The sequence below is a fragment of the Corvus cornix genome, chromosome 5 (genome assembly GCF_000738735.6).
Source record: "Corvus cornix cornix isolate S_Up_H32 chromosome 5, ASM73873v5, whole genome shotgun sequence".
Lineage (NCBI taxonomy): Eukaryota > Metazoa > Chordata > Aves > Passeriformes > Corvidae > Corvus > Corvus cornix.
In genome coordinates this window covers 50,285,685-50,310,790 of record NC_046335.1, presented here as the reverse complement: position 1 = coordinate 50,310,790, position 25,106 = coordinate 50,285,685, and the positions used below count along the sequence as shown (strand labels likewise).

The 25,106-nt window shown below is 43.2% G+C and overlaps 1 protein-coding gene and 1 long non-coding RNA gene across 2 annotated transcripts in view; one reads left to right on the top strand and one right to left on the bottom strand.

Moving 5' to 3' along the window:
• The window catches only part of LOC120410095 (translation initiation factor IF-2-like), a 56,366-nt gene extending 40,663 nt beyond the window's left edge, over positions 1 to 15,703 (bottom strand). Inside the window, exons 1-3 of the mRNA XM_039552943.1 lie at positions 15,544 to 15,703; positions 14,997 to 15,321; positions 14,332 to 14,511 (exon numbers count right to left, since the gene is read on the bottom strand). Coding sequence (XP_039408877.1) covers positions 14,332 to 14,511; positions 14,997 to 15,321; positions 15,544 to 15,703 — 665 coding nt within the window. The remainder of the gene's footprint in view (positions 1 to 14,331; positions 14,512 to 14,996; positions 15,322 to 15,543) is intronic.
• Positions 10,376 to 14,146, top strand: LOC120410163. The gene is made up of 2 exons (XR_005602119.1): positions 10,376 to 10,586; positions 11,835 to 14,146. It is a non-coding gene; the product is annotated as an uncharacterized LOC120410163 (long non-coding RNA).
• Positions 15,704 to 25,106: the final 9,403 nt, after the last annotated feature.

The window sequence follows — 25,106 nt, the reverse complement described above, 5'->3', positions numbered from 1 at the left end:
GTTACAGTCTTAAACATCACAGATAGAACCATTCTTGTGTAGTGGAGGCAGCAAAGTTAAAAATAATGAGAATTTTCACTGACTGAAGAACAACACAAACCAGGAGGAAAGACTGTGTAGACCAGCAAGGAGAGAAAAGGCTTTTGGCTTTCACTAAAGGTTGAGGGAAGATCTTTGAAGCAGGGAACAGGGGCTCACTGAACTGCTTGAATACGCAGCAGACCTGGCTTCTTAAAGTCCAGGCTGAGTGTTGAGGGTAAGCACAGAGACACATGAGAATGAGAAGATGCTTTGTCTTACTTCTTTTTCTAGAGCATTAGGTGGCAATATCTTTCTTTCTTGGTCTCTTCTGTTTCACATTTTTCCATATCACTACTCTTCTCTAAACTGACTCCCCACAATCTGTGTAGCTATCATCTCATCCCAACACCAGTCTACTATCTTCTAGCTCATGAAATCAAGCTGAAAAGCTGATCATATCTAACTTGGTTTGAAATAAATTAAGATTCCATTGTTACTTCCAAAGAGAAACACCGTGGGCACCATAATTTCCACGTGGAAAGAACGAGTAGCATAATGGGAACTAGGGCCTATAGAAGGCAACCAGAAAGCATGAAAGCGTTTTCCTGGAATTCATCTTTGACCTTTTGGTTAAGCAAGGAGAGTAGATACAGACAGCAGAATGTAAGAATATGTGCATGTAAACCAGAGGTCAATACTAAATTTCACTCATAGGGACTACCACAACAAAATCACTACTAAAAATATGCTGAAACACAACTACTTAGGGACATTAAAAAAAATTTCCTTGCATATCTACATATGTTTGCACTAAGGTTAAATAAAGTATATTCCCACTGCGGTGGCCTACACGAATCCCTTAGCAGAAGAAAAATATGAAAGGACCTGCAAGAAGATAATCTGCCCTCAGCAGATCAGGTATGAATGAAAGAAAAACAGAAAAAAGAAAAACACACAGCCACAGTCCCCACAATTGCAGGAAGCCAGCAAGCCAGCAGTCAGAATCCCCACATGCTGCATAATATACTGTACCAGAAGACTTGCTGCAAGATAGATATGGAGGGACAGTTGGTCTAACATGTAGTTTATATGAGATGAATTCCTGTTAATATCATCCCAAAGCCATAAGAAACATCATGTAGGCAAACCTGATTCCACCCTGATTGATACCAAATTATTCTCTACAGTTAATCCAATACAAACGTTACCTTGACTTGCAAGCCTCCTCCCCACACAGTCACAAAAAGTCCTTTCCATTGAACCCTAAAGGAACTGCATCCTGGCCTAAGGAATGTGATTGTGGTGAGAGTAAAAAGGCACCCTTCTGCTTAAGTAAACAGAGTTACACTGGCTTATACCAGCTGAGAATCTGTCAAATACCAAATTATATCAAAATATTCCTCTGAAATATTCCTCTGAAATAGCTCAACATTCAAATTCAATATATATCAAATCCTTCAAAATGCTCATTCTAATAACAATAAGCCAGTCAGACATATGGCACCCCTCTTATTCAGAAAGTTCCCAAAATCTGAGTCCTCATCTAGTTCTACCTATTACTTCAACAGGTGGATTTGGTCCTTCTGAGGTAGAACGCTGTGAGTGTCCTTAGCACAACCACGGCACTGAGGAAAGGAAGTGAGGATTCACTGAGCCAGTTAAAACTACAAGAATGTGGATGAGCAACTCCATCCTATCGTAGCTGGAATTACACCACGACACTGAGGTTAACCCCCCCTACTTGTGCAAAAATACCACGGGTTTTCACTAACCACAAATGGTCAGGAGCTCAGTGGAACGAGCCCATGCACAGCAACATCACAGATGTAAAAAGCAGAACAGTCTCTGAAAGGGTGATATTCCAGCTCAAAGTACCAATGGATACATCCATCAATCATCACCTAAAACGGGACAGAACTAAGCGAGGCTGCAAGATCGCTGCAATGCAATCACAGTGCAAACATCTGTTTGAGCACAAAGTCTTCCTAAAAGCTTCACCTCAGTAGTTCTGGAGCATTAATGGATAGAGCCTCTGTGGAACGAGCATCTCTGAGTAATGAGGAAACTCGCAGAACTCTCTGCCTCCTCCGCACTGGGACACTGACCAACACAGTTTATGAAGTAAACAATTCAACAGCAGCCCTTCCGGAACAGCTCAGGGTGATCCACTCAGGAACTACAGTTACATTTATTCCAGAACAGAGTTTCCAGATAGGGAGCACCATGCAGTATTTTATGTCAATTTTTCCACAATGGCAGGTCCTTGGAGTAATATATAAATTCTCCTTATGCTGTGTAACAGTTAGTTGGAATTAGTAAACACATATTGTTCCATTAAAAATATTATGTTCCAGCACATGCATTTAATTTGCCATAAAGTATGGTATGTAAGAAATCACACCATTTTCAATAAATCTGAAAAGATATTAGCATTTTTGTTTCTAATACAAGATATTTTATGCAAGTCATAAAATTTCAGTGGTATATGGAAGGGGTCTTGGAGAAATACACAAAAAAATATGACTATAAACAAGCCATCATTCTGGTAAGAGGAAATACAAACAACCAGAATAAAAATAGTTGATGCACAAAAGCCATAATGAGGGGGTTGCTCAAAAAATAACTTCTACTTTGAATGGTTTGGATGAAATACAAATTATCCACAGAAAAGTGTGGACTGGCATAAATGTTTGTACAAAATTATAAGTATATTTCTAGAAGTATGCGAGAGACAACCGCCTGCATGCTGCACAAGGTCCCAACAACGCTCTGTGTAAGTGCTAGTGCACAGAGTCCAAACCACTGCATTTTAATTACTATGCAGCCTCAGATATATTGCCTTTGATATGGAAATGTTCTTGTTCTCTCATCTTCACATACGGTCTCATGCACAGAAATCTTTATCTGATTCATAAAAAATAAACTAGAATCCAATCTCAACACCTGACCTCAGTGCTTAGAAGTTTTTTACTAAGCATGGTGTCACTATAAAAAGAATGGGTAATATTGATGTAAAGTTAGATATTTGGAGCAATGATATGAAGGATTTGCAGTTAGGAATCAAATCAATACTGCACCTCTGAGGTTTTAGAGTTTCCTATTGCCTTATGTCAGTCTACCAGTGACTGGAGACACAATTGACTACACCTTTCTGTCTAGCTCAAGAAGAAAGAAAAAATATTTAAATGACATCCTGTCTTACCACGGATGGAAGAGATGCAACTCCGCCACTTGCTGTACGGAATAGGTTCTGAAATCTAATAAATCACTAACATCAAACTTTTCACCTTTTTTTTTTTTTAATTTGGATGTTACATTCTTGAACATATTTTAAAGATAAGCACTACAAAGTTCACACAAGAAGAAGCAAAATATTTCCCAAGCTTTACTTCAACGAACAGGTAAAATAAACACAAAAATACTTAAAATACCCAGTACTTTCCTGTGTCTTATATTAATATGCTGCCCGTAAGAAGGCTAAAAATTTTGCTTTGCAAATTCTACTAGTCATTCAGAAAAAAACATTAAATATTCAGACCTATTTAGGTAATTCTCCTAGCTCTGTAGAATTGCATTCTCTTTTTCTAAAGAATATGATCTGCGTGAGCTCTCTATAGATGATAATGACCCATCTGTAAATCATTTTGCTGCGGGTTATCTGTTTTTTATCACTGCTAGTACCTGTCTGTCCCTGATATGATACCCTTAAACACATTAACTTGATGGAATGTTTTGCCGGACTTCAAAAAGATATCGATTGATTCATTCTGCACTATAAATGAATTACTCTGATTAACCTAGTTTAACAATATACCTAATTTTATCTTACTCTTTCCAATTCACAAGGTTCAAGAAATATTTGATTGAACTAATTTCCAAGCGATGATTTTCAGACTTGGGACACTGGTTTTTTTCTTCTTAATTTAAGAAGACAAAACAGTAAACACAAAACTGATATGGGTGTTTTAAAATATACAAGAGGCGGAGAGAAATGTCTGTGTACTGATTCTTGTTTCTTTAAGAGAAAATCCATTTTTCAGGTTCCTGTTCTACTAATTGAAAGAGAATTATTTAAAACTTCACTGAATACTTGAATATACGATGGCTATCTGTAGCAGTTTCACGAGTTCCAAAGAACTCTAGACTTTGTGAAAGACAGTAAACTAAAAATTGGCAGGAAATCTCTTACAATGATGTCACAAATATTTGTTGTTGCCACAGAATAATGTTTTAAAAGAACACCTACTTCTGTGCTGAAAAGGCTTTGGGAACATGTAATTATCCAGTTTTATCACTGTAGAAATCGGCTGCTTTCCAGCAAATACATCTATCAGATCTCCCTCTTCTGTGCAGAACTACATCTAAATAAATAGGCACGTATTTCACACAGGCATCACACCAGTCCAGTCCACAACCTTACTAATGACAGGATTTGGGGTATTTTGTTGTTTTCATAATATGATGTAATGGCCTGCAATGACACATGTACAGATACATACTGTGAGAGAATCACGTGTCTAAAAAATTCCAAATGGCTCATAGAAAAGAAAAGAAAATTCAGTTTCTGTGATTTGGTAATAAGTCCCCTAAAATTTCCCATTCTTGCTGTTCTACCTGAGGAAAAACTGAGAAAATTGTGTAAATAAAAATTACACAAGAAGACACTGAAAGGGATGAACAGAAATCAGCTTGCTACAGTACAAACCTGAAACATGCACCTCTGTGTTTCTTGCTGCTACTTGACGAGTTAGTTCTATGTGAACTACCGAACACATCACACAGCAGCACTTCTCTCCCAGGTTCTGACACCATGCAGAAATGTTCCAAGGCTCTGCCTCTGTGATTTACTGTATGAACTGAAATGTTTTAAAAATATGTCACTGTATCACTGCAGTTGACATAGTTCACATGTACACAAACACCCCTATTTGCATAACTTCTGAAAACTTTAGCCACGACACGCAAGGCCTGCCAAACCAGCCCACTGATCTCTAAGGTGACGCTGTGGAAAAAAGGAAATATACAACATCCCATTGTATGGGGTGGAAAGGAAAGTGCATCCTGGCTTCTCTTTCCGAAGTAATTTTTGTTCTGGAAAATAAATAAATTAATAAATAAATACACTGAAGCCTTTGGAGTGTGATCTATACACGTCCAAGGGGGAAATCAACCCAAGTGTAAAAGATTAATGGATATGCTTCCTGAAGTGGTATCTCCCAAGGTGATCACAGTGTTTAGCAGATAAAAGCGGACTAAAGAAACTTTCTAATGCCAACTGAGGAAAAAAAAAGTCTTTGTTATTGCTGTCATCATGCAAAGCTTTGGCCTTTATTGCCACAAGATATTTCAAGGCCTCCAAGAACTGCAGGGATATGTGAATATTTTGGACTAAAAATACAATCAAAGATGCAAAAAACATGCCCAAAGAGATTTTTTTTTTCCTGTTGAGCAGAAGAAGTTCAGCGGGAAGTGACCACAAACAGTTGTTGGCCACATATTAAAAACCACTGGCGAGGGAACAAGCACTGGCAGTTCCCACTTGTGAACAAAATCAAGCTGACAAGTGAAGGCAACTAACTTTGGACATCAGCTATTATTTTCTACAAGTCAGGCACTTGTGGCCTTACCAGTGAAACTGATGGGCTCCACTTTGTTTCTCTTGTCGCTTTCCCCGGTGTGTAAACGCAAAAAGGAAAAAACGCAGCAGTTACATAAGTTGAGCGGAGAGTCGGGAACGTGCAGGGAGAGACAGCCATCTGTCTCGCTCCCTTTATGCTGTGTTATACACATGGCACTGGCTTGCACCCTGCGATCTAGCAGAGAAGGAAACCGAGGGAGCGCTGAGGCAGCCCAGCTCAGCCTCCCAGCAGTACCGAGACGGAGCACTGCGCTGCAGGGAGGAGGGACAAAATAATGCGTTTAGCAGAGGATGAGAGGCTGCCGACCAAAGGGCCTCTTACGCGCTCATCGCTGAATGAATTAAAGTTCGCGGGGAGGAGGCCGGGGGAGCCGGGGCGAGCGACACGAGAAGTGCGACAGGAGGCAAGGGGCCGGGAGCCGCCAGCCGGGGCCAAGGCGGGCACACGCCGGCGGCCAGGAGCCCGGCCCGGCCCTAAGGGGGCGCGGGGTCCCCGGCGCGGCCGCTCCCGCCCCGCGGGGCTCGGAGGCTCCGGGGGCCGGCCCGCCCCGGGGGTCTCTGCGGGGCCGGGCGCTGCAGCCCGGGGTCCCCGGCCGGGGCAGGGCCGGGCCGGGCCGAGCTGCCCCTCCGGGCCCGGCCCCGCGCCCCCTCCGCCGGCTGCGGGCGCCCGGCGCGGCCCGGGAAGCGGCCTGGAGAGCGGCGCTGGGAGCGATGCCCAGGGCTCACCTTCCCCTCCCCCCGGAGAAGCGCGCTTCAAAATGGTTTTGCAGGCGAGGCTGGCCAGGCTGCGCTCAGTGCAGGGCTTCCAAGAGCAGTGCCTGGGTTGGTTTCCCTATATTCTTTGGCTTTTAATAGCTAGCTGAGGGAAAAAAAGAAAGCATTATTGTTTTCTTTCTTTCCTTCTCTCATTGCCTATTCTAAATTTGACTCCAAAGTTTAAGCAGTTGAATTGGCTAATTCTGAATACAGTCTATTGAGAGACCAGACACAGCAGTATATCCCTGTATAGCAATAGATACAATGTGCTGAATTGGCAGTCTAATTATAAATGTGGCATTTGGACCTCCTTTCAGACCCAGTGCCACCTTACCTTATGAGGGAACTTCAACTACAGCAACTGTTCAAAACAAAATGCCATTACAGGATCAGCTTCACCCAATACTGGAACCAGCCAGGGGATTGTTTTACAAACAGCTTTTCTCACTTAACACAAGAATGTATTATAAGAAAAGTTATGGATAGTGCAGAGTCTGAAGAAAATGCGTATGTAGTTTCTGCCAGGTGTCGAGCTACTTCAAACTGCAGCATACTCCAAATGACCTCATTATTTTCTTTTAAACGTACTCACTATAAATAATTATTCCTTAGTTTTACTAGAATGAGCTGCTAGGTACGCTTGCTGTTTATATTCCAAGCGTAGTGTGCATGTAACGTCATGAGCACAGAAACCCACGAAATATCCTGGCTCAAAACAAAAACCTGCAATAAGATCTTGCCAAAGAACCATGGGGTGCTGAAAAAAAGTTTTTTAAAGGGTCTTTTCCAGGGAAATATTTGTATATAATGGCAGGCTACATGCACATATCTCACATTCATTCTTATTATTTACTTTATGGTATTATAATGGCTTAATTAAATGAGTGGGCACAAGCACGTCAATAAAACAAGTCAAGTCAAGTCGAAGTCTCAAAACAGGTTTCAAAATTGCTCCATTACACGAATACAGAAAGGGAAATTCGTTAATTTTTGGACTTCAAACTCTGTTTGAGAACTGGATAGAACTGTTCTCCAGTCCTCAGCGATCAGCACTGAGGATGGAAATGGCAAAAAATGTTAAAGTGATGGTAAAAGAAAGCAGTAGGAACAAAGTGCCGCTCGTGTGCCCAAGGCTATTTAAATTTGCTTAATAAACATATACCTTATCTACAAACAGCAGGCGAAGATATATCACTTTATCACAAAAAGTTTCACCTCTCTGTTTTTGGGAAACACCCCTAGGACAGCACTAATCTGCCGTCCTCAGGCTCCCACCGGGCTGCCTTTCCCTGCGGCCCCCCTTCCCCCCACCCCGGCCACTCAGACACAACACTAATTGTCCTTTCACGGTGCCACTTTCACTCCTTCCCGTCCTTTCACAAATAACAAACCGCAGCAAACCCCACGGTGAGACGGCCCGCAGGAAGCGGAGACAGCGCTCGGCTGGACAGGAGCGGTGCCTGCGAGTGACCTCCGGGCCCTGGCCGGGCTCGCCGCCCCGCACGGCTCGGGCCGCGGCCGGGGGTGCCGGCCCGGGGACACGCTCTGGCGGCCCGGCTGGCGCTGCACGCGTGGAAGTACCTGCTCGCATCACGCCTATCTGCTCTCCCTCTCCCGTATCTACACCCAGCCGCGACCCCGCCGCCAGTACACGCGTGCATGCATTACACGAGCGGGCAGAGCCGGTGCCCGCTCCTCCCCGGAGCAGGGCAAGCCGCAGAGGCACACTCATTAGCTCCCACTGATGATTCCTTTCAGGATCATGAATGGAACAATTGTCAAAAACTGCGGGAAAAAAAACAAGCCCCGAGACTATTATATACAGACACAGCTTGTGTGCGCGCATGTGACAGTTGCAGGCAACCCAGATTTGGCCATAAACTCTTCAGCATTATCCGAGATAAAACATCAAATTGCTTGTACGGTAAAAGAGGCTTCTTATCCCCAATCCAAAAAAATAAACAGCTTCGAAGGTAGTGGAACCCAGGAAAAGAATAAGCTCTCCACCAGACACACCTTGCCTCATTCGTATCCTGCAGCACCGCCTGTAAACAGCTGCTCTAGCTTGTTGCAACTGCCACTATTTTATTTTAAAAGAAGAATAACAGTAATAATAGTAAGTGAAATACTTCCTGAAAACTTACTTTGCATTTAGTTTAGGCACTATTCTTTTTTTCAGCTCGCAAAGGAAGCCGTTTTGTCCAGGTTAGGTATTGTCTACTTATGGATCAGCCTCTGGCTAAGGGTTTATTTTAATTTATGGCTTATGCATTCTTTTAAGGTCGATTTGCATGACCTCCGGCAAAGAGCTAAGGCAGCAAGAAATCCCAAGTCGACTGTTGCCACAAAGCGGCACGCATTTCCCCTTCCCCGGGTGTAAACAGAGCTCTCTGATGATGGACTGCCTTCTTCCCCCCTCCTTGTGTATCACAAATTAGGGTGCGATATCAATTTTAAAGTTTTCTGTATAACTTTATCCAAAGGCTCTGCTGGGAGGGATAAGGCGGCGGCGCAGCGCGGCGGCTCCTCGGGACAGCGCCGCGCCGTGGCCGAGCGCGGCACGGCCGCCGCCGCTCCCGCAGCTTTGTGTGCTCCCCGCAGCCGTCCCCGGCCAACTTCAAAGCACTCACCCACCTCAAACTTAGCGCAGAACCCACAAGCACCACTAAACTCCCTTCGCCTTTCTCCATCCCGCGTCTCTCGGGGTTATCCGCCAGGAGAAACCCACGCGAGCACTTCGGAGCAATGACAGCAGCGCTCCGCTCTCAAAGATTTATTTCGGATTTTATTTTTCCTCTCTTTCTCTCTTTCTCCCTCTCGTGTTAGTTCCTTACGTACAATATCTTCCCGCACCATGTGTTCGCCTGCCGTGGGTGATCTTAAAATACAACGCTGATCTGTCACTACATTTTAAAATAAACTCTACTCGGGAAGGATGAGAAAGTGTTGTGATTTCAAGGTACTGGGGTCCCTTAACGTCTCGGAAACCTCGGGATTCAAACAGCCCCGGAAACTCGCACGGGGACGAGACTATAACTACTTTTCCCTAAAGAAAAGGAAAAAAAAAAAAAAAGAAGAAGAAGAAGAAAAAAGAAACACAACACCCTCGTGATATAAAAGTAAATAATCGTGCAGGGGGAGGCGGGGGGAAGGGGTGAATTCAGCAATGTTAAAAGCTAAACAACAGATCTATCTCCGGACGCTGCTGCTTCACTCAATTGCAACTAATAACCCATTAAAGACAGCGCAGGGGGAACCGGATTCTCTCCTGCAAAGCGACATAAATCCAGCGAAAACCCATTAAACCACCGCCACCGCCACCAAGCCACGCAGCACTACACACCACAGCAAACAACAGGTATACAACACAATAGGGCTGGTTTTCCTGGTTACCTCCTCGGGATCCAGTGTGGCACAAAGCACTGGGAGAGCCTCCTTTTTTTTTTTTTTTGCAACGCGCTTCGGTAATTTTCATTAAAAAAAAAATAGAGGGAAGGAGGTGGGGAGGGGGGGGGGGAGGAGGGAGGGGAGAGGAATAAATGGGTAGTAATTCGGTAAAATAAAATAAAATAAAATAAAATAAATGAACTAGAGTCTGCTGGTGTTTCTCCGGGCCATGGATGTGCAGGATCCCGATCGTTAGAAGTTTGCGGATGGGTTGCCTGGAGATTTGGTTACAATCAGGTTCATTTTTTTTTTTTTTCCTCCTGAAACAAGTGAAGGCGATGGTTACTGCTGTCAATCTTGGCAATCAATGTGAGCGGCCATGTCGTAAGTATTCAAAGCATTTCCCGTCGTGCAACATCAGAAAGTGAGTGGCCAGGGCATTGATCTGAGGAAGGCAAAAGGAGGCAGGGCTCCCCCGCCCAGACAGCACAGGCAAGATGAGACAACACAGGGAGAGAGAGGAGGGAGAGGGGAAGGGAGGGAGAGAGAGGGAGAGGGAGGGAGAGGGAGAGAGAGAGAGAGAGAGAGAGAGAGAGAGGCTGGGAGCGAGCGGGGAAAGCAACAACTGCGGAGAAAGTGAGCACAAAACAGAAAGTGAAATCGGCGCGGGCTGCCAGCCGCATCCCCGCGCAGCTATCACCACTCACAGGGCCATTAGACACATGAAACCCTACACCGCTTGCTCTCGCTAATGACCACTGATTGCCCGGAGTGGTGAGGAAAGGTACTAGAAAGTTACCGGGGAGGGGGTGCGAGGGCGGGGCGGGGGCCGGAAAAGGAGGAGGGGGAGCGGGGGGGTCCCGGGGGAGCCGGTTCGCGGGGCCGGGGCGGCGCGGGGCTGGGGGGGCCGTGTCACACGGGGCCGGCCCGCCCTCCGCCCTCCCTCCGCCCGCCGCGCTGCGTGGGGACACACACGCCGGAGAGTCCCGCCGGCTCACGGGACACACCAGGAAATAAAATTACAAAAAAAAAAAAAAAATCTGGAGAAAGACGATGTGCAGGAGGAGGGAAGGGCTGGCGGCGTGGGGAGGGAGCGGGGACTACGAGAGGGAAGCACTCAGCAAGCGCTTACTGACAGCTGATAAATGGGTCTCTGAAGAGCCCGATCCCACAGCACGGCCGGGGGAGGGGAATAAAAGGGAGATGAAATGGGAAGTATAAATTACACCAGAGATGGGAGTCCAGCTACAGGGACCCGGGGAAGAGGAAGGGGAGAGAATGCACTCAGAGTCCACAAACTATTTAGTGATGGATTCAACACAAAGGTGACGAGTGAGTGCAGTGAAAGGGGAAAGACAGGTATGGCCGGAGAGGAAAAACTGATTTAGGACGGACTCGAGCTGAAGTTGGGATTCTCGTGGCGACGACGAGAAATTTTAGCAGCGGCAATATATAAATATCCCTCTCTCTGCCTACCAAAAGGCAACAGATAAGGATTGGAATATCAGCTTGAATACCAATTTAGGAACTCACGCTCTCTTGGAAGTGCTAATTGGGGATGGGGGGGGGGGGGGGGAAGAAAAATCTGGGAGAAAGAAGGGAAAACTATAAGGAGCTAAGGAGAAAATCAACCAGTGGCAGAATACTGCAAACCTAAGAAAGTCTCCCTGCTGTATTTTTGCATTCCAAAGGTAAACATAAAAGAGTCTTTCAAACTGTCAGGGGCCCACAGATCAGGTGGGCAAACAGCGCTGCAGAGCGAACGTCTCCCTCTTTTGATATTATTCACACCTAGGCTAAACTGTTGTTAAGATGGGAGTGCGGAAAGCAACCTCAAGCCCACAAAATGAGAGAGAGAGAGAGAAGTTGTTGATTCATCTCTGTATTTTTGGCACTTTCTCCCCATTTTCCAGAAGGCGCCTGGAACAGTTAGTAACAGACAAACTTTTTAATTTTAAAATAGCTTCATAACTTATAGAGGCCAAAAAGACGAGGAGAGAGCCTGATTTCGCTTTCCTTCTCTCTCAAGTAGAAATTTGCAGACTAGGTTAGACCCAGAAGCACACTCAGCCCCACTGCGAATGAACCTGGCTTCAGCAGGACGTGATGAAAATTGAGCATTAACGCGATGGCACAGGACAGATCTGACCTGGCTCTGTTTCATTTTGTTAACAAGCTGTAAAACTCGACACACTGCTGGAGTCGTGCACGTTGCATCCTCTGCCTTTGCTATCCGAGGTGCTATCGCCCCGCTCGAGGCGAGTTCAGAGAAAATGAGTTGTAAGTCAGAACCTCTTGGAATAGTGGACCTGTTTTAGACAATATTTTTGGCAATCCCACTACAATAAAAGGAGTAACCAAGTCGTATTCGGCAAGCAGCAAACACCTTGAAATAGAACTTTATAATCATCTAATAAAGCTTTATAATCAAATTAGCTGGATGAGAGTATAGTAGCTAATTTCCATGCACTCTTTCAATTTTAATAAAGACACTGAAAAGTGAAATTCAGAGACGGGGGGAACTGTATGATTGTAAATACTGAGTTTGCATTCACCTGCGTTCGGCTAATTCAAAGTATTCACCTTGCTGCAGCTACCCGGTGTATGGAATTAACAGCAGTATATAGCTGTCTTTCGAGATATTTCTCTGTCCTTTTTAAACTTCAATTATAAGAATTTCCGTGATTGGCCACTAACGCTTTCCTTGTAACACATTTAAACCTGCTGCAAGTAAAGCAAACACCTTGACTTTTTGCGCAACTAGTGTAGCTTTGGCGCGCAAAAAGAAAAAAAATATTAAAATGAGCTATGTAAGAAAAGAGATGTAAATCAGAATACAAGGACGAATAGTCTGCCTCAGTCTGCAACTCCAGTAATTTGTTACTGAAAGTTTTTTTCTTCCAAGAAACAGAAAGGGGGAAAAAAATCCCAACCACTCCTCAAATGTAGCATCTTCCTTATTAAATACGAAGCGGGAATGGGACAAGAGATAATTAAGGCAGCAGATAAATCCAACCGCCCACCTAGCTCCAAATCGGGGGAGCATCCCGCTGCACTCCCGAAATTCCAGTGCAGGGAATGACACTGGGTTGGGGCAGGACACGGCAGGGATGCGGCCACGCTCCCACGCGGAGCGCAAGGAACGCTCTCCAGCTTGTTGCTTCCCCTGTGTGATCAATTAAGTTACAGATGTAACTCACAGTGCCGGGGAGCGGCAACTTCTCGGCGGCAGGAGAAGAGGATTCCTTGGGCATTGTATGCAAATGTGCGTGTGTGCGCTGCACGGGGACAATTGTGCTTCCCTCTTTGTTTGCGTAAGTGAACACCCGCCGTGAGGATCCGTGTACACGTGCCGAGAAACAAGAAAACGCTTTCACTTGTAGTGTCACCCCACTTTTAGAAACCGCGTTTGGAATTACTGTCCTTGCTTTGGCTTCATGAAGGCTAAAGGCAGGCAGCGCAGGCAGATGTTGAGGAGGGATGCTGACCTGCTGGGGGTCCCTGCACAGGGAAGGGACCGCAGGCGCTCACATCACGTCGGGGCACTTACCTGTGCACAGCTGTCATGGCATTTTGCGCCGTGTGTCTCATTAAATGTGTGGAAGTAAAGCAATATTCAACAAGCGAGGCAACCTGTCTGTGTGCTAAGTTGTACGTACCGCATCTTTAACCTGAGCAGCAAACCTGCAACTCCTGGAGAGTTGGCGGAACAGCCTCAGAAGTTTTGGATTCAAAGGGCAAGGAATTTCACTTTAAAAGTCATTCAGCCACTTCTAAACGGCCCTCTCTCCCCAGTTAATGCCGGACAATTAAGAGGCACGTTTATAAATTCCCTCTGCGGACACTGTCCGACAATGAAGGCTTGTTATAGGCTTGCTAAAGATGTTCGGATAAACTTTTGCAAAATAATCAACAGCATCTGAGAGAAAGCTAAAGGAAAAGAAGTTAAAGCCTGATCGTCCGATTGGGAAAAAGTTTTGTTAGACTGGATAGAAGCATATGACTGCACGTTTCTTCAAAAGCAAACCCATCACCTGATATGAGTTCCCCTAGAACAAGAACCTCTGGCGAACTCCTCCAAATTTAGGGGAGACGTTTGCATTTTGTAACACTCAAAGCTAAAGATCTGCCTGAAAACAAAAACTCTGAATTCCTTACAGCGTCATCTGCCAACAAGAATGTATTGTCTTGGCAGAAAGAGGATCAAGGAGATTTTAATTTCATTTTAAACTGTGCATCATCTTGATAGTGAAGGGAAAAGCCGCAGCAACAATCTCCCCTCTCCACGCCCCCGCCGTTAAAAAAAAAAAAAAAAAATTAAAAAAAAAAGGGGGGGGGGTGAAGAGAGAACTGGAAAAACCACATAAACTTTTACAAAGAAAATAAAAGCAAGTTCGACATGAAAACCCCTTCCTGTCTCGGAAAGTTCATTTTAAAGGTCCCCTCTGTAAATCTAAAGTGCAAACACCAGGCTAAGGTAGTGAGTGGCTGGAATTTGCATGCTGATAAGAGAAGGCTGTTGTACTTACAGTGACAGAGGGCAGGCTGCGGAAGAAAAGCTGTTTGTGTTAGCCTGAGAGTCACCCAGGGCTGCAATGAGAGGAGAAGAGAGGAGTGGGAGTGCCAAGCTGGATACACCTTCACCGCATCTCATCACATCTGCCAGCCTCTCTCTCCCTCTCTCTTTCATTTCCACATTCCCTTTGTTCCTGAAAAAAAAATCTACACGTCACATCAGTCCCCAGATGCAGTCTACACCAAAGAAAAAAAATGAATAATTCAATCAAACTGTGCATAGTCTCTAAGGCAATAAATCTATTGCACTTAAAGAAACGAAGGGTAATTACCGCTATAGAATTAGAATAAGGCCAGAGCGCGCAGGGATCCCAGGGTCTGTAAACTCCACGGTCAAATAAAGTTTCATTTATTTAATCCTTTGACAACCCCAATGTAAACTAAAGGGGAGGATCAGAACTTATTCCGGTTGGGTTTGAGAATGCTTGAATGTTATAAAAGCAGAGCGCCCGTGATCTGTGACAAACACAATGCAAGGGAGTAGAAGTGTTTCACTGCATCACCTCCAGGGTCCGTTCCCCCCTCCCTAATGAAGAGCAGACCACACTCCCACTTCCACCGGCTCCTGCTGCTCGCTGCAAGTGCAGCGGGGATCGCTGGCAGCCAGCAGCCGCCTTACCTGCTCCCGAGCGCCAGCACAGCCTGACAAAAACTCAGGGGAACCGGCAATTTTGTTCCACGCTCTGGCGAAGAGAAGCCTCGGGGGATTTGCACCGGCAAGGATTGCCTCGAAACGCTGCCCCTGAGTCGCGGATGTGTGCGGGGCTGAGGCGGGGGACTGCCCGCCGGGGGCGGGGGGAGCCCGGCGAGAGCGGAGCCCGGCGGGGCGGGCGAGGCGGCGCTGCCGGAGCGCGGTGACGGACCGGCCGGGGCGGGAGGCAGGAGCCGCGCCGCTCCCGCTCCTGCCTCGCAGGCTGCTCCCTCGGCTCGGAGGTAAGATGACTCTACATTGTGTTTGTCCCCCACGGGTACCCCCGGGTGACAGGGGTGCGCTGCTCTGCTAACGAGGGCGGTGGCTCGGGGCTATGGCTCAGCTCCTTGTGCCCGAACCGAGCCGGAGCTTAACGTCGGCATCTGCTGCTTTACACTCTCCATCACATTCTTTGCAAACTTCTCCTGGGGGGCTGGGGGAGGAGTGAGACTGAGAGGGGGAGGGGAACACTAACCCCAGGTGAGACCGTGCTCTTCAGATGCCGCAGACCCTCGCTCCGATGCCGCTGGGCTCTGCGCCGACCGGGGAGGCTGAAACACCTTCCGCCGGCGCGGAGCATCGCGCACCTCCCGTCCCTGCGCCGCTGTAGCAGCGGTTTGATTTATCCGAAACATCACCGGGACTGTGATTCCGATGAAGGCAGAGCGGAGCGCGCTCCCGGCTGCCCGCGCCCGGGCCTGTCCATGTGCTTACCGCGCCACCGTGAGGCGGGCGCGGGCCCCGCACCGAGCGCCCGCTGCGCTCCCGGGGCAGCCGAACGCGCCGCGGCCGCGGGGACCCCGCCGAGGGCGGACGGGGGGCGGGCAGCCCGCAGCCCCCGGGGCTCCGGGTCAGGGTACGCCGCTGCCTCCCGCCCGCTCTCACGGGCCGGAGAAAGACGGGGAGAATTTAAGGAGAATTGAGGGAGATGGGAATACACAAAAAGAAAGCCCGCACTGGTGTTTTCTTTAACCCCCTGCCCCGAGACTTTCTCCCTCCTTCGCCTGTCTCGGCGTCGCTGGGCGCTCCCCAGGGGAGCGGGGTGAGTAGGGCAGAGTGTATCTCGGCCCGCTCGTCCCGCCGGCACCACTCCAGTAAAACCCCTCCGACCCCCCTGCTGGAAGGCAGTGTCCCCTCGGAGCGTGTGCCAGGGAGCACTGCTGGCTCCTCTGCCCAGCCTCCTTCCCCGGCCAAAATCAGGCCAGTTGCACTGCCCGGGTTTTCCTGGAAGATTTTCCTTCTCCAGTCTTTTGGTTGATTTCAAGTTTGAGGCTGGGGTTTTGGTTAGTTTTATACTAATGGAAGGGGAATGGGAAAAAAGAAAAGAAGACTAGGCTGTCACCACCCACGGACAGCACCTGGGGTGACACTGCTAAAAGTTGTGGACAAGGCTCAGCACAATGTGTTTCTTACGCACGCTCCAGGCATGCAAAAGCTATGGGAATGGATCTACTGTAGGAGACAGATCCATTTACATAGGGGCACAACACATCACTTACCTCTCACAAAAAGATTTAACCCAGAAGGGGGTTCCTCTCAGGAGGCTTTTAGCAGCTGGTGGAAAGCATCCTAGCTACTGGAAAGCATCCATCATGTCAGGGCATCCTGGCACCCAGAAAAGCACTGACTGCACCGGCAAGGTTGAAGTCACTTAACTCCTAGCTACTAGTTGCACTGGCGGAGTAAGCTCCGCAGATGAACCATGAGAACACTAATAACAGGCTCCAAAAAATGGCAATTACATTCAGCTATGATTAGGAATCACCTCAAGATTGGATACCTGATGCTTTTCATGTATAGCTTAAGAGTAGAAAAACAGTAGTATGACTGTGGATGGTGCAAACATTTCCACTGAAATGCATCTGCTGCTCCTAATCTGGGAATTTCACCTAACAGCTGGATTTGCCTGTTTGTCATCTTAATCATTTTTCTACTCCCATCTCTGTACAACAGAATGACCATAAAACACCGCTAACATACAAAAAAAGCAGCTCGAGATTAACAGTGATTTTAAATGTACTCTTTCAGAAGCAACCCAAAGTCAAGCAAGAGATGTTTAAAGCAATCATCACTCATACTAAGGCATCTCTTCCTTGAGCATGCACCTGCGTAGCCTCACATATTATACCAATTTTCCCAGCTTCAGCTGGGAATAGCAGAACTTGTCTTGTGAATGGAAGGACAGGAAGATCTATGTCAGGTAGAGCTATACCCGCACGCACGTTTGAGGGGCTGGGAGGGGACTCGTGCTACAGGACCCCCTGACAGCCCACAGCAGCCCTATTTTATATTCCAGCCCAGAGTAAGCTCTAGGCCAGTGGTGAACATGAAGGTTGCTGAGGATCTCAGTGACAGAAAAGCCCTTGCTAAAACATGATGACTGCAATCCCCTATCAGCACACCACGGTGCTTTTATTTTCTCACTGGCAACATCCCATTCTGACAGCACATGCTGGAATTCAACAGAGCATGGACAGATTTTCTATTGTAACACTGCAATTATTCCATCAGTTTATTTTTGTTTCATACACCCACCCCCCTCAAATAAAAAATAACCCCACAGCAAAGCACAATTTTCAAAGTCCCTGACTGAGCTATTGCACTACAAACAAAATACTGAGTAAAAAAAAATAAAAACAAACAAACAAAAAGACCCAAATAAAACCAAACAAAAATATCGAAAAACAACCATGAAGGATAGAATAAATAAACAAAGCTGTCTTTGACCTGAAGGCTGGCCCACACTGCAAATAAATGTATTACCACTTAGCCACATATACATGCCACATGAACAGAAATAAAAGAATCCTCAAGATAGGCCAATGATTTTGTATTTTATATTACTACCACTGTGCACCCATAAATTGCATTTAAGATGTTCCTTTGGGTTTGTGACAATATGGCCTTATCCTGTAAGCTCATGTCACTGCCAGTTTTTTCATCCAGAAGCTCAAGTCCTGTGCATGTAAAGTGCATGCTTCTTAGAATCTGAATGATGATGCCAGAAAGGGTTAACAGTTTAGAAAATAACAAGACAAGAGGTTAAAATGTCTGCAAAGAAATGTTGGGGTACAGAGTTGTTTCAAGCTGTCCAATTTCATTTGGAGCTTATAAGCATCATGGCTTATCCCACATGGGTAGTATGGCCATGTCCTCCCTCCTCTCCTCTTCAGGCACTTCACATTTTCTTACCCAAATATGCAGTAGTAACTTCTTGCAACAAAATTGACTAAGAAGCAGATCACTGTATAAATCTTTCAAAACATGTTTAAATATAGCTTAGTAAACCGGGAAGGTTGGGCAGAAACTGCTGAAAGCATTCATACCGGTAAAACTGAAATGTGACATGATCTCAACGTACTCCAACATTCGATTATATGAAACGTTTTTCCAGTGTAATATCAGATTTAAGACTGAAGTGAAGTAAATGCGATTCGACTGTTTTGGAATCTTCCTAAGACAAATGACTGAAACATCAAGGTGTTTTATTTCCTATTTGGATCAATGATCAATAAGTCTTATACATGAGAATCACGCATTTTGAATAGAAAACACACTTTTTTAATAAGTGCAAGTTAGACTGAATAAAATGACTATGTTTGGAGAGCAAAGCTCACTGTTTTTTAAGTCGTTGCAATCTATATAATTATGAAGTAACTTGAACAAGGCATCTTACATTGGTCCTAAATTTTTTACTCAAGTAAAACACTCATTGATTCCAACATGAGTGTTGCCTGAGTAATAGAGTTCCCTGTCAAACTGTTAAAATCAGCTAACTTCTAAAAGCCTGCAGATTGATGGAATAACGTGATTATACTAAAGGTATGTATTTAATACGGAAAAAAAATATTCAAGTTACATTTCACATTTACAATAAAACAAGGCAGTAATATAAGTAAATATTTTTAAGGGGTTTATAACTCTGTGCCTGGTCCTGAAGACACTTAAGCTTGTGACTTTATTTATGTAAGTCATGCCAGTGAATAAGTGCTCTCATGTCACAAGCATTTGAGGTTTAACATCTAGGACAATAGAAATAGGAATAAATTGCCTTTAAATATTCCACTAGCAAACCAAGACTGGTTTTTGCAGTGGATTGCACTGTAGGAGTTATTTTGGAATGTTGTATTTAAAAGTTTGTGAGTGGTGTTATACATTCTATCTGTTTTGAGTGAATAAGCTCATCATCAACGTTACATAGCAGAGTTAGATTTGAAAAAGGTTCTCATAGAAAACCAGAATTCCTTCACAAAAAAACCACCATCAGACAAACGAAAAATACTGACATACACCTTTTTCTGATTTTTTTAAATGAAGTATTGAAAGCTTCATTCTAATAAGAATATTAAGTAAATAAATGTTAACTCTACTCAGTGCTATTAGCATAGTTGAAATAGTAGTTTATAAATTTTTGAGAGCATCAGCATCATGATATGGTTGTCATAGAAACTGCAACAATATGTCATTTCAATTAATTTTACATGCAGTGATGCTGAGGTCCGTGTAACAATTCTTTTAGGAAGTTCTAGAAGTAAATATTGAATAGCAGGAATAAAAACATTAATAGGTAATTGTACTCTTCAATTATTACTTAATTAACAAAACAGGGAGAAATCTAAATTATTCTAAAATAATGACTGTGCTGGGGGAATTAGTTAAGCAGACTTTGACTTCAAAACACCAAAATTAAAGACAAAAGCTATGGAAACATCCACACTTTAAGTGCAAATGTATCTTTTCCCAAATGAAGCAGATTTGGAAAAAAAAATGTAAAAAAAGATTTATTCCTGATCAAGAAATGTAAAACATGAAATAGTTTTAAATCATCAATGTTCCTTTTGTGTGTGTGAGAACCAAAAAGTCAAATGTTACAAATTCAGGACCATAATACAAGATTTTAAAAAAGCTTTAAAGGTAGGAAATGTAACATGAATAGATTTATTTTTCCTGTATAATGCAGCTACTGTGTGTTATGAATGCTACCTTAAGTAAATCATTGCCAGACACACTCAACATTAATGACTTGATTACTAGAACAGAAAAGCTAACCAAAATAAAGGCAGTGTTTCTAAAAAAATAATAATTGTATTGTAGTAGTGTGAATTTTTTACTTATTATTTTTTATGTTATAGGGCAGCAGAAACATATACTCCTGTTTTCTTATTGCATTTGTATGATACAATACCTAACCTGATAGTTGATATATGAAAGAAAATACTGAGCAGACCGTAATGAGAAAAAAAAATTAGATTTTCAACACATTTTATACAGCAATCAATAATTACATAGTATATTTTGTTTAAATTTACTGAGTTGCCACAGAGACTAGAATGTGCAAGACCTTTCAAACCGAGATGTGAAACAAGCTGTTTGTAAGTAAATAAAAACTACCCATATTAAAAAAAAAAATTAAAAAGAAAAAAGAAGAAAGCCCCTAGCCTACGGAAGCTATCTGCAGTGAGAAAGGAGAAGCATCTAGAGCCCTCCTTTCTGATAGGATTAAGGAATGCTACAAAAGAAGCATTTAAATCTCTAGTTTTCCCTGACAATTAACAATGAAAAGCAGATGTTTACAAAGCTATTTTACATGCTCGTTTATAAGATGCTAAAAGATGGTTTGTGGATGGTAAGAAGGAAGAGCTGGATAACTGCTTGTCTGGTGTATATTTAAAAGCATTTTCATTGGCTCAGTTATTGTTAATAATGAAAGAAACACTTTGTGCTGTATAGCTGTGACTATAGAAAACTGCCGTCGTAAAGTCCTCAACAAACTCTTAAGATGCAATTTACAAAGATAATAATAACACAGAATTATTTCACTTCTCTGAATGCTACACATTTGCATACCAGGACTGTGTACAATATACTCATAATGCACATTCATAACAACAAGGACTTCTTAACATTGCAACAGCACAAGATCTGTGCATTAAAAATCTACAGTTCCAAGTTTTCCTTTTTGGTGGGAAACCATTTGTATAAGCCAGATGCTCTGCATCTACTCAGAGAAAGCTCACGTTCAGTTCTACACCTTTATTGAATGGGATCATATCAAGAAAATTACAAAACAACGTAAGGTAGCAGCAATATTAATAAATTCCTCCTCATACAGAGACATGGCCAATTAAGTTTTCACGCAAATTTGAGCAGAAGTCTGGTCTATAACTGTGAGTCAGGAGATGTGGGCTCTATTCCTGGCTGTGCTACAAACCTACAGAGTGTTTCTGAACAAGTCACTTACACCAAGTCACTTGAGTAGAAAAAATGCTAAGAATGCCTGCGTCGAGCTCAATTTAGACAGATCCATATCTGCTTCTATCAGATGCGTGCGAATGTGGGCATATTTCCCTCAAACCTGGGGCCTACCCTTTTCGGACTTTGCATCTTAGCCTGTTTCTCTGCATGGAGGGAGCCTGTTGGGGGACTTAATTCATGAGAGACTCCTCACACACCAATTATATTTATGCATAACAAGATTCCCATTAAAAGCCCCAGCCCCACTTGCTTCACGCATACATTTCACTTCACACATTTGTAGGAGTCCCGTTTACTCTAATAAGATTATTCACTCTCTATAATTCTGGGCATCTAAACTTCTGCAGTATCAGGAACTAAGTTAATGGAACAGATAATGTGTAGAAATACTCAAAGTTAGTAATGTGCTTCAGCCTTCACACTTACAATCCTGCATCACATTTGATAGAAGGATTTTTAAATATTGCTATTACAATGTTCAGGTACAAGTAAGACAATGCATAGCTGACTTGACATTTTAAATTTTTGAATTATTATCATATTTACATTCTCAAAACAAACAAAGCTCTCTTTGCAAAGTGTCAAATAATTCCAAAATCTGCAGTTCTAATCATAAAAGGCCCTCATAAATCACCTGTGTTTTGCCACCATCCAAGCTGCTTTTGGTGTCTGCCTCAGCCACTGAATAAATTCTAATTTTTGTTAATGCTTATGTTATTCCTACTACTTCTCCAGTTGTGAATGAATATATTACACTAAAGTACAAAAATATTTAATTCATATTAGTTGGCCAGATTTCATTTCCTCGATGGACTCTTCCGCAACTCAGACTTCCCCTCTCCGGGACACTCTCTTGGACTAAAATTGTGCTACATGCATAATGATATGCAAAGTAGGTCAAGTTTCCAATGTGCAGCTACAGCCCTCCTTAACTTCACCCAAATGGATACTGCTCACATGGTGAAAACTAAACATGCATAGAAATGTTTACAGAATTGGGGCTGAAAGTAGCAAACAGTCTTCCCGCCTTGGAAGGATTTTTACCGTAACACAAATTATTTACACAGAAATCTAACAGTAAGGGGTAATTGAAAATATTTTGTCTACCTTTCAACAAAACACCATGAGGAAAATACCTTCCCAGCAGCTGTTATTGGTAAGGCAGAAGGGGACAAAAGAAGGAAACAGCTTCTCCCTCAGTCAGTAACAGCCTGTGCTGGTGCTGCACTACTGCCAAGTACCAAACCGGCTAATAAAACACAGCTCACAACTGCCCACTTTTTCTAGTACCACATACCCCAGCCCAGAAAACACAAAAGGTATCCTCCCTTCTCCCTCCCCTCCTTCCCACAGAAATCACACTCCTGGCTGGATCCTTGACTGCTGGCCTGCAACAACCACAGAGGAGGGGATACAATCTGACTCTGTCTCAGTATTTTGCCGTTATTTTAATTTGATGGTATTTTAATAATATGGAGCGGTTAGACTCCTCAGACTGCCATCTGAAATGTTGGTGACTAAGAATTCTGTTCTGGGGAGGTTCTTTCTTTCCTTTTTCCAAAAATTTTTCTTCTCTTCTGGTTTGAACATTTCTTTCAATTAGCTTTCTCATTTAAGCAATAGAAAGGTATGCCCAAAGTTAGCATTATAGGGTTGGGGGTTTTTTTCAATTAACTTAGGAAATGTTTACGGTGTTCATCAAAGGAGCTCATGTTCCTGGAAGTTGGAATTAAAAGGAAAAACATGTTAAGCAAAAAGAGAGCACTTTATAATCAGTATGGTCACACACACCCCAGATCCCCAACTCGTATAGTCAGCAAGCAATCATTTCTTTAGTATGGCAATTTTCCACTTAAGCACTGAAACCTCAACCTCGATTGTAAAGCAGTATTCAGGGGGTCATAGCTTCTGCCTTTGCTTTTCTTGTCCTTTCTAGAACTTAGAGTTGCAAAGGAAATTTGTTATCTTATGGTTTTTTTAATGTACAAAAGTGGGGAGAGCTGAGTGCGGTGTAGCAGTGTATTAGATTTGAAAGCACACCTTTATCACATTCACACAAGACAAACCTTTTATAGAACATCCTCCACAGTCGTGTTCAGCACAGGGAGCAGTTCCTGAAAAATGACACAAAATTCTGACACACTTCCTAAAGTTCTGGGTCAAAGGAAGTGAAAGAGGGATTTGTCGAGGCCTATTTAATGAGTCTGAGGAAGGAAAACACTAAAATCTGTGGTTTAAATGTAATAAACTATACTAAATCCTTTTTTCAATTCGAAAAAACTCATCCCTCTCCTAAAACAGTATTTGGCACACTTGTTTTCCAAGAGTGAAATTCAAACTTTTCAAAGCCCTTACATAAGGAACTTGCTTCTTTTTATTCAAAAAATTAATGAACGATACAAATCCTTTGATTTACAGAGAAGCTTTTTTTTTGTGGAGAATATTAAGAGATTTTACTGTTGATATTTCCACATTAATATACATTATTTATCTCCACAGGGTGGCGAAAAAGAGAAAATTGCAAAGACTTACTGGGTGGCAGGAAGTGGGATTCACTATAATCAACAGCAGCAGGGGACTCTTTGAGGTTGTGTTGCAAGATATATTCAAGACTTTAGCAGAAAGAAAATAATTGCATTTAATATTGTGCTGGTGGGAAATAACATATGTTCAATCTTTTCCAGCTTTTACACTTACAGTTAGATTTCGACTCCTGCCCTTTTGATGCAGAGATACTACTCCTTAAAATCTGGATTTTTTTTTAAATTATTATTTTTAAACACACTTATGCAGAGAATATCCTGTTATTAGCCAGCTAGAGTTTTATGCTACTTGCAAATTTTACTTCAAAAATTTACTGAGGTTTCATGAACATATTCAGTGGACTAAATAAATAGCTCTATGTTCAATAAGCAAGCTATTGCCAAAACACAGTAGAGTTTCCATCATTATTTTATTTTAGATTTTTCTTTAATGTAAAACCAAAAGATTATATATTTTGTCAGATGTTTGCTTAAAATTTCATTCTGGTTCAAATCACTACATTTCTTAGAAATTCAGAACTTCTTAAAAATGGGTGTAGTTCTGTCTATGTAAAGAGTAAGTAATAAGTTGATGAAATATTTGCAGTTAGCTAATACAAAAAAGCTGACAGTCATATAAAGATTTTCCACACTTGAAGGGAATAAAAATTTGTGCATATGATAATTGAGCCTCAATCTTAGTTTATAGCTCATAAAAGTTCAGGAAATTAAAAGTAGCTGTCTAGTTTAAGCTAATTGTGCTCAATAAAGAATTCCTTTATAATCGAATACATACACACAGAGAGGTATCACCATAGCAGATTTCAATATTGCCTGGTTTGCCCATGAAGGAGAAGAGAAACTGGCACTGGAAAAGTCTGTCCCTTTTTCCCACCTTAAAAAGGATGTAGAAACAATTCACTTAGGCTAGATATCAGTATTTTAAAGACTGAGGCAAGTGAGATGCCTTCCAACTTGCACAATAATTGCGACTCTTGTCTAGTCTTACTGTTTACCTCTAGTCATTCCCTGCTGTGTGCTACTCCAGAATGGGTGTCTCGGGGCAGATCATCACCTGTGTAAAAGGCTAAAGGGACAGTTATCATTTACACCATATGCCAATAAGATCAGCCTATTCCTTCCCTATGAATTTAGCTGCACACTTAAGGGAACCATATGAAATTATTTTTCAATGAAAATCTGTTAAAGTTGTAATTTTTTTCATAACCCTATTGCTTTATTGATTTTCTCTATAAATACA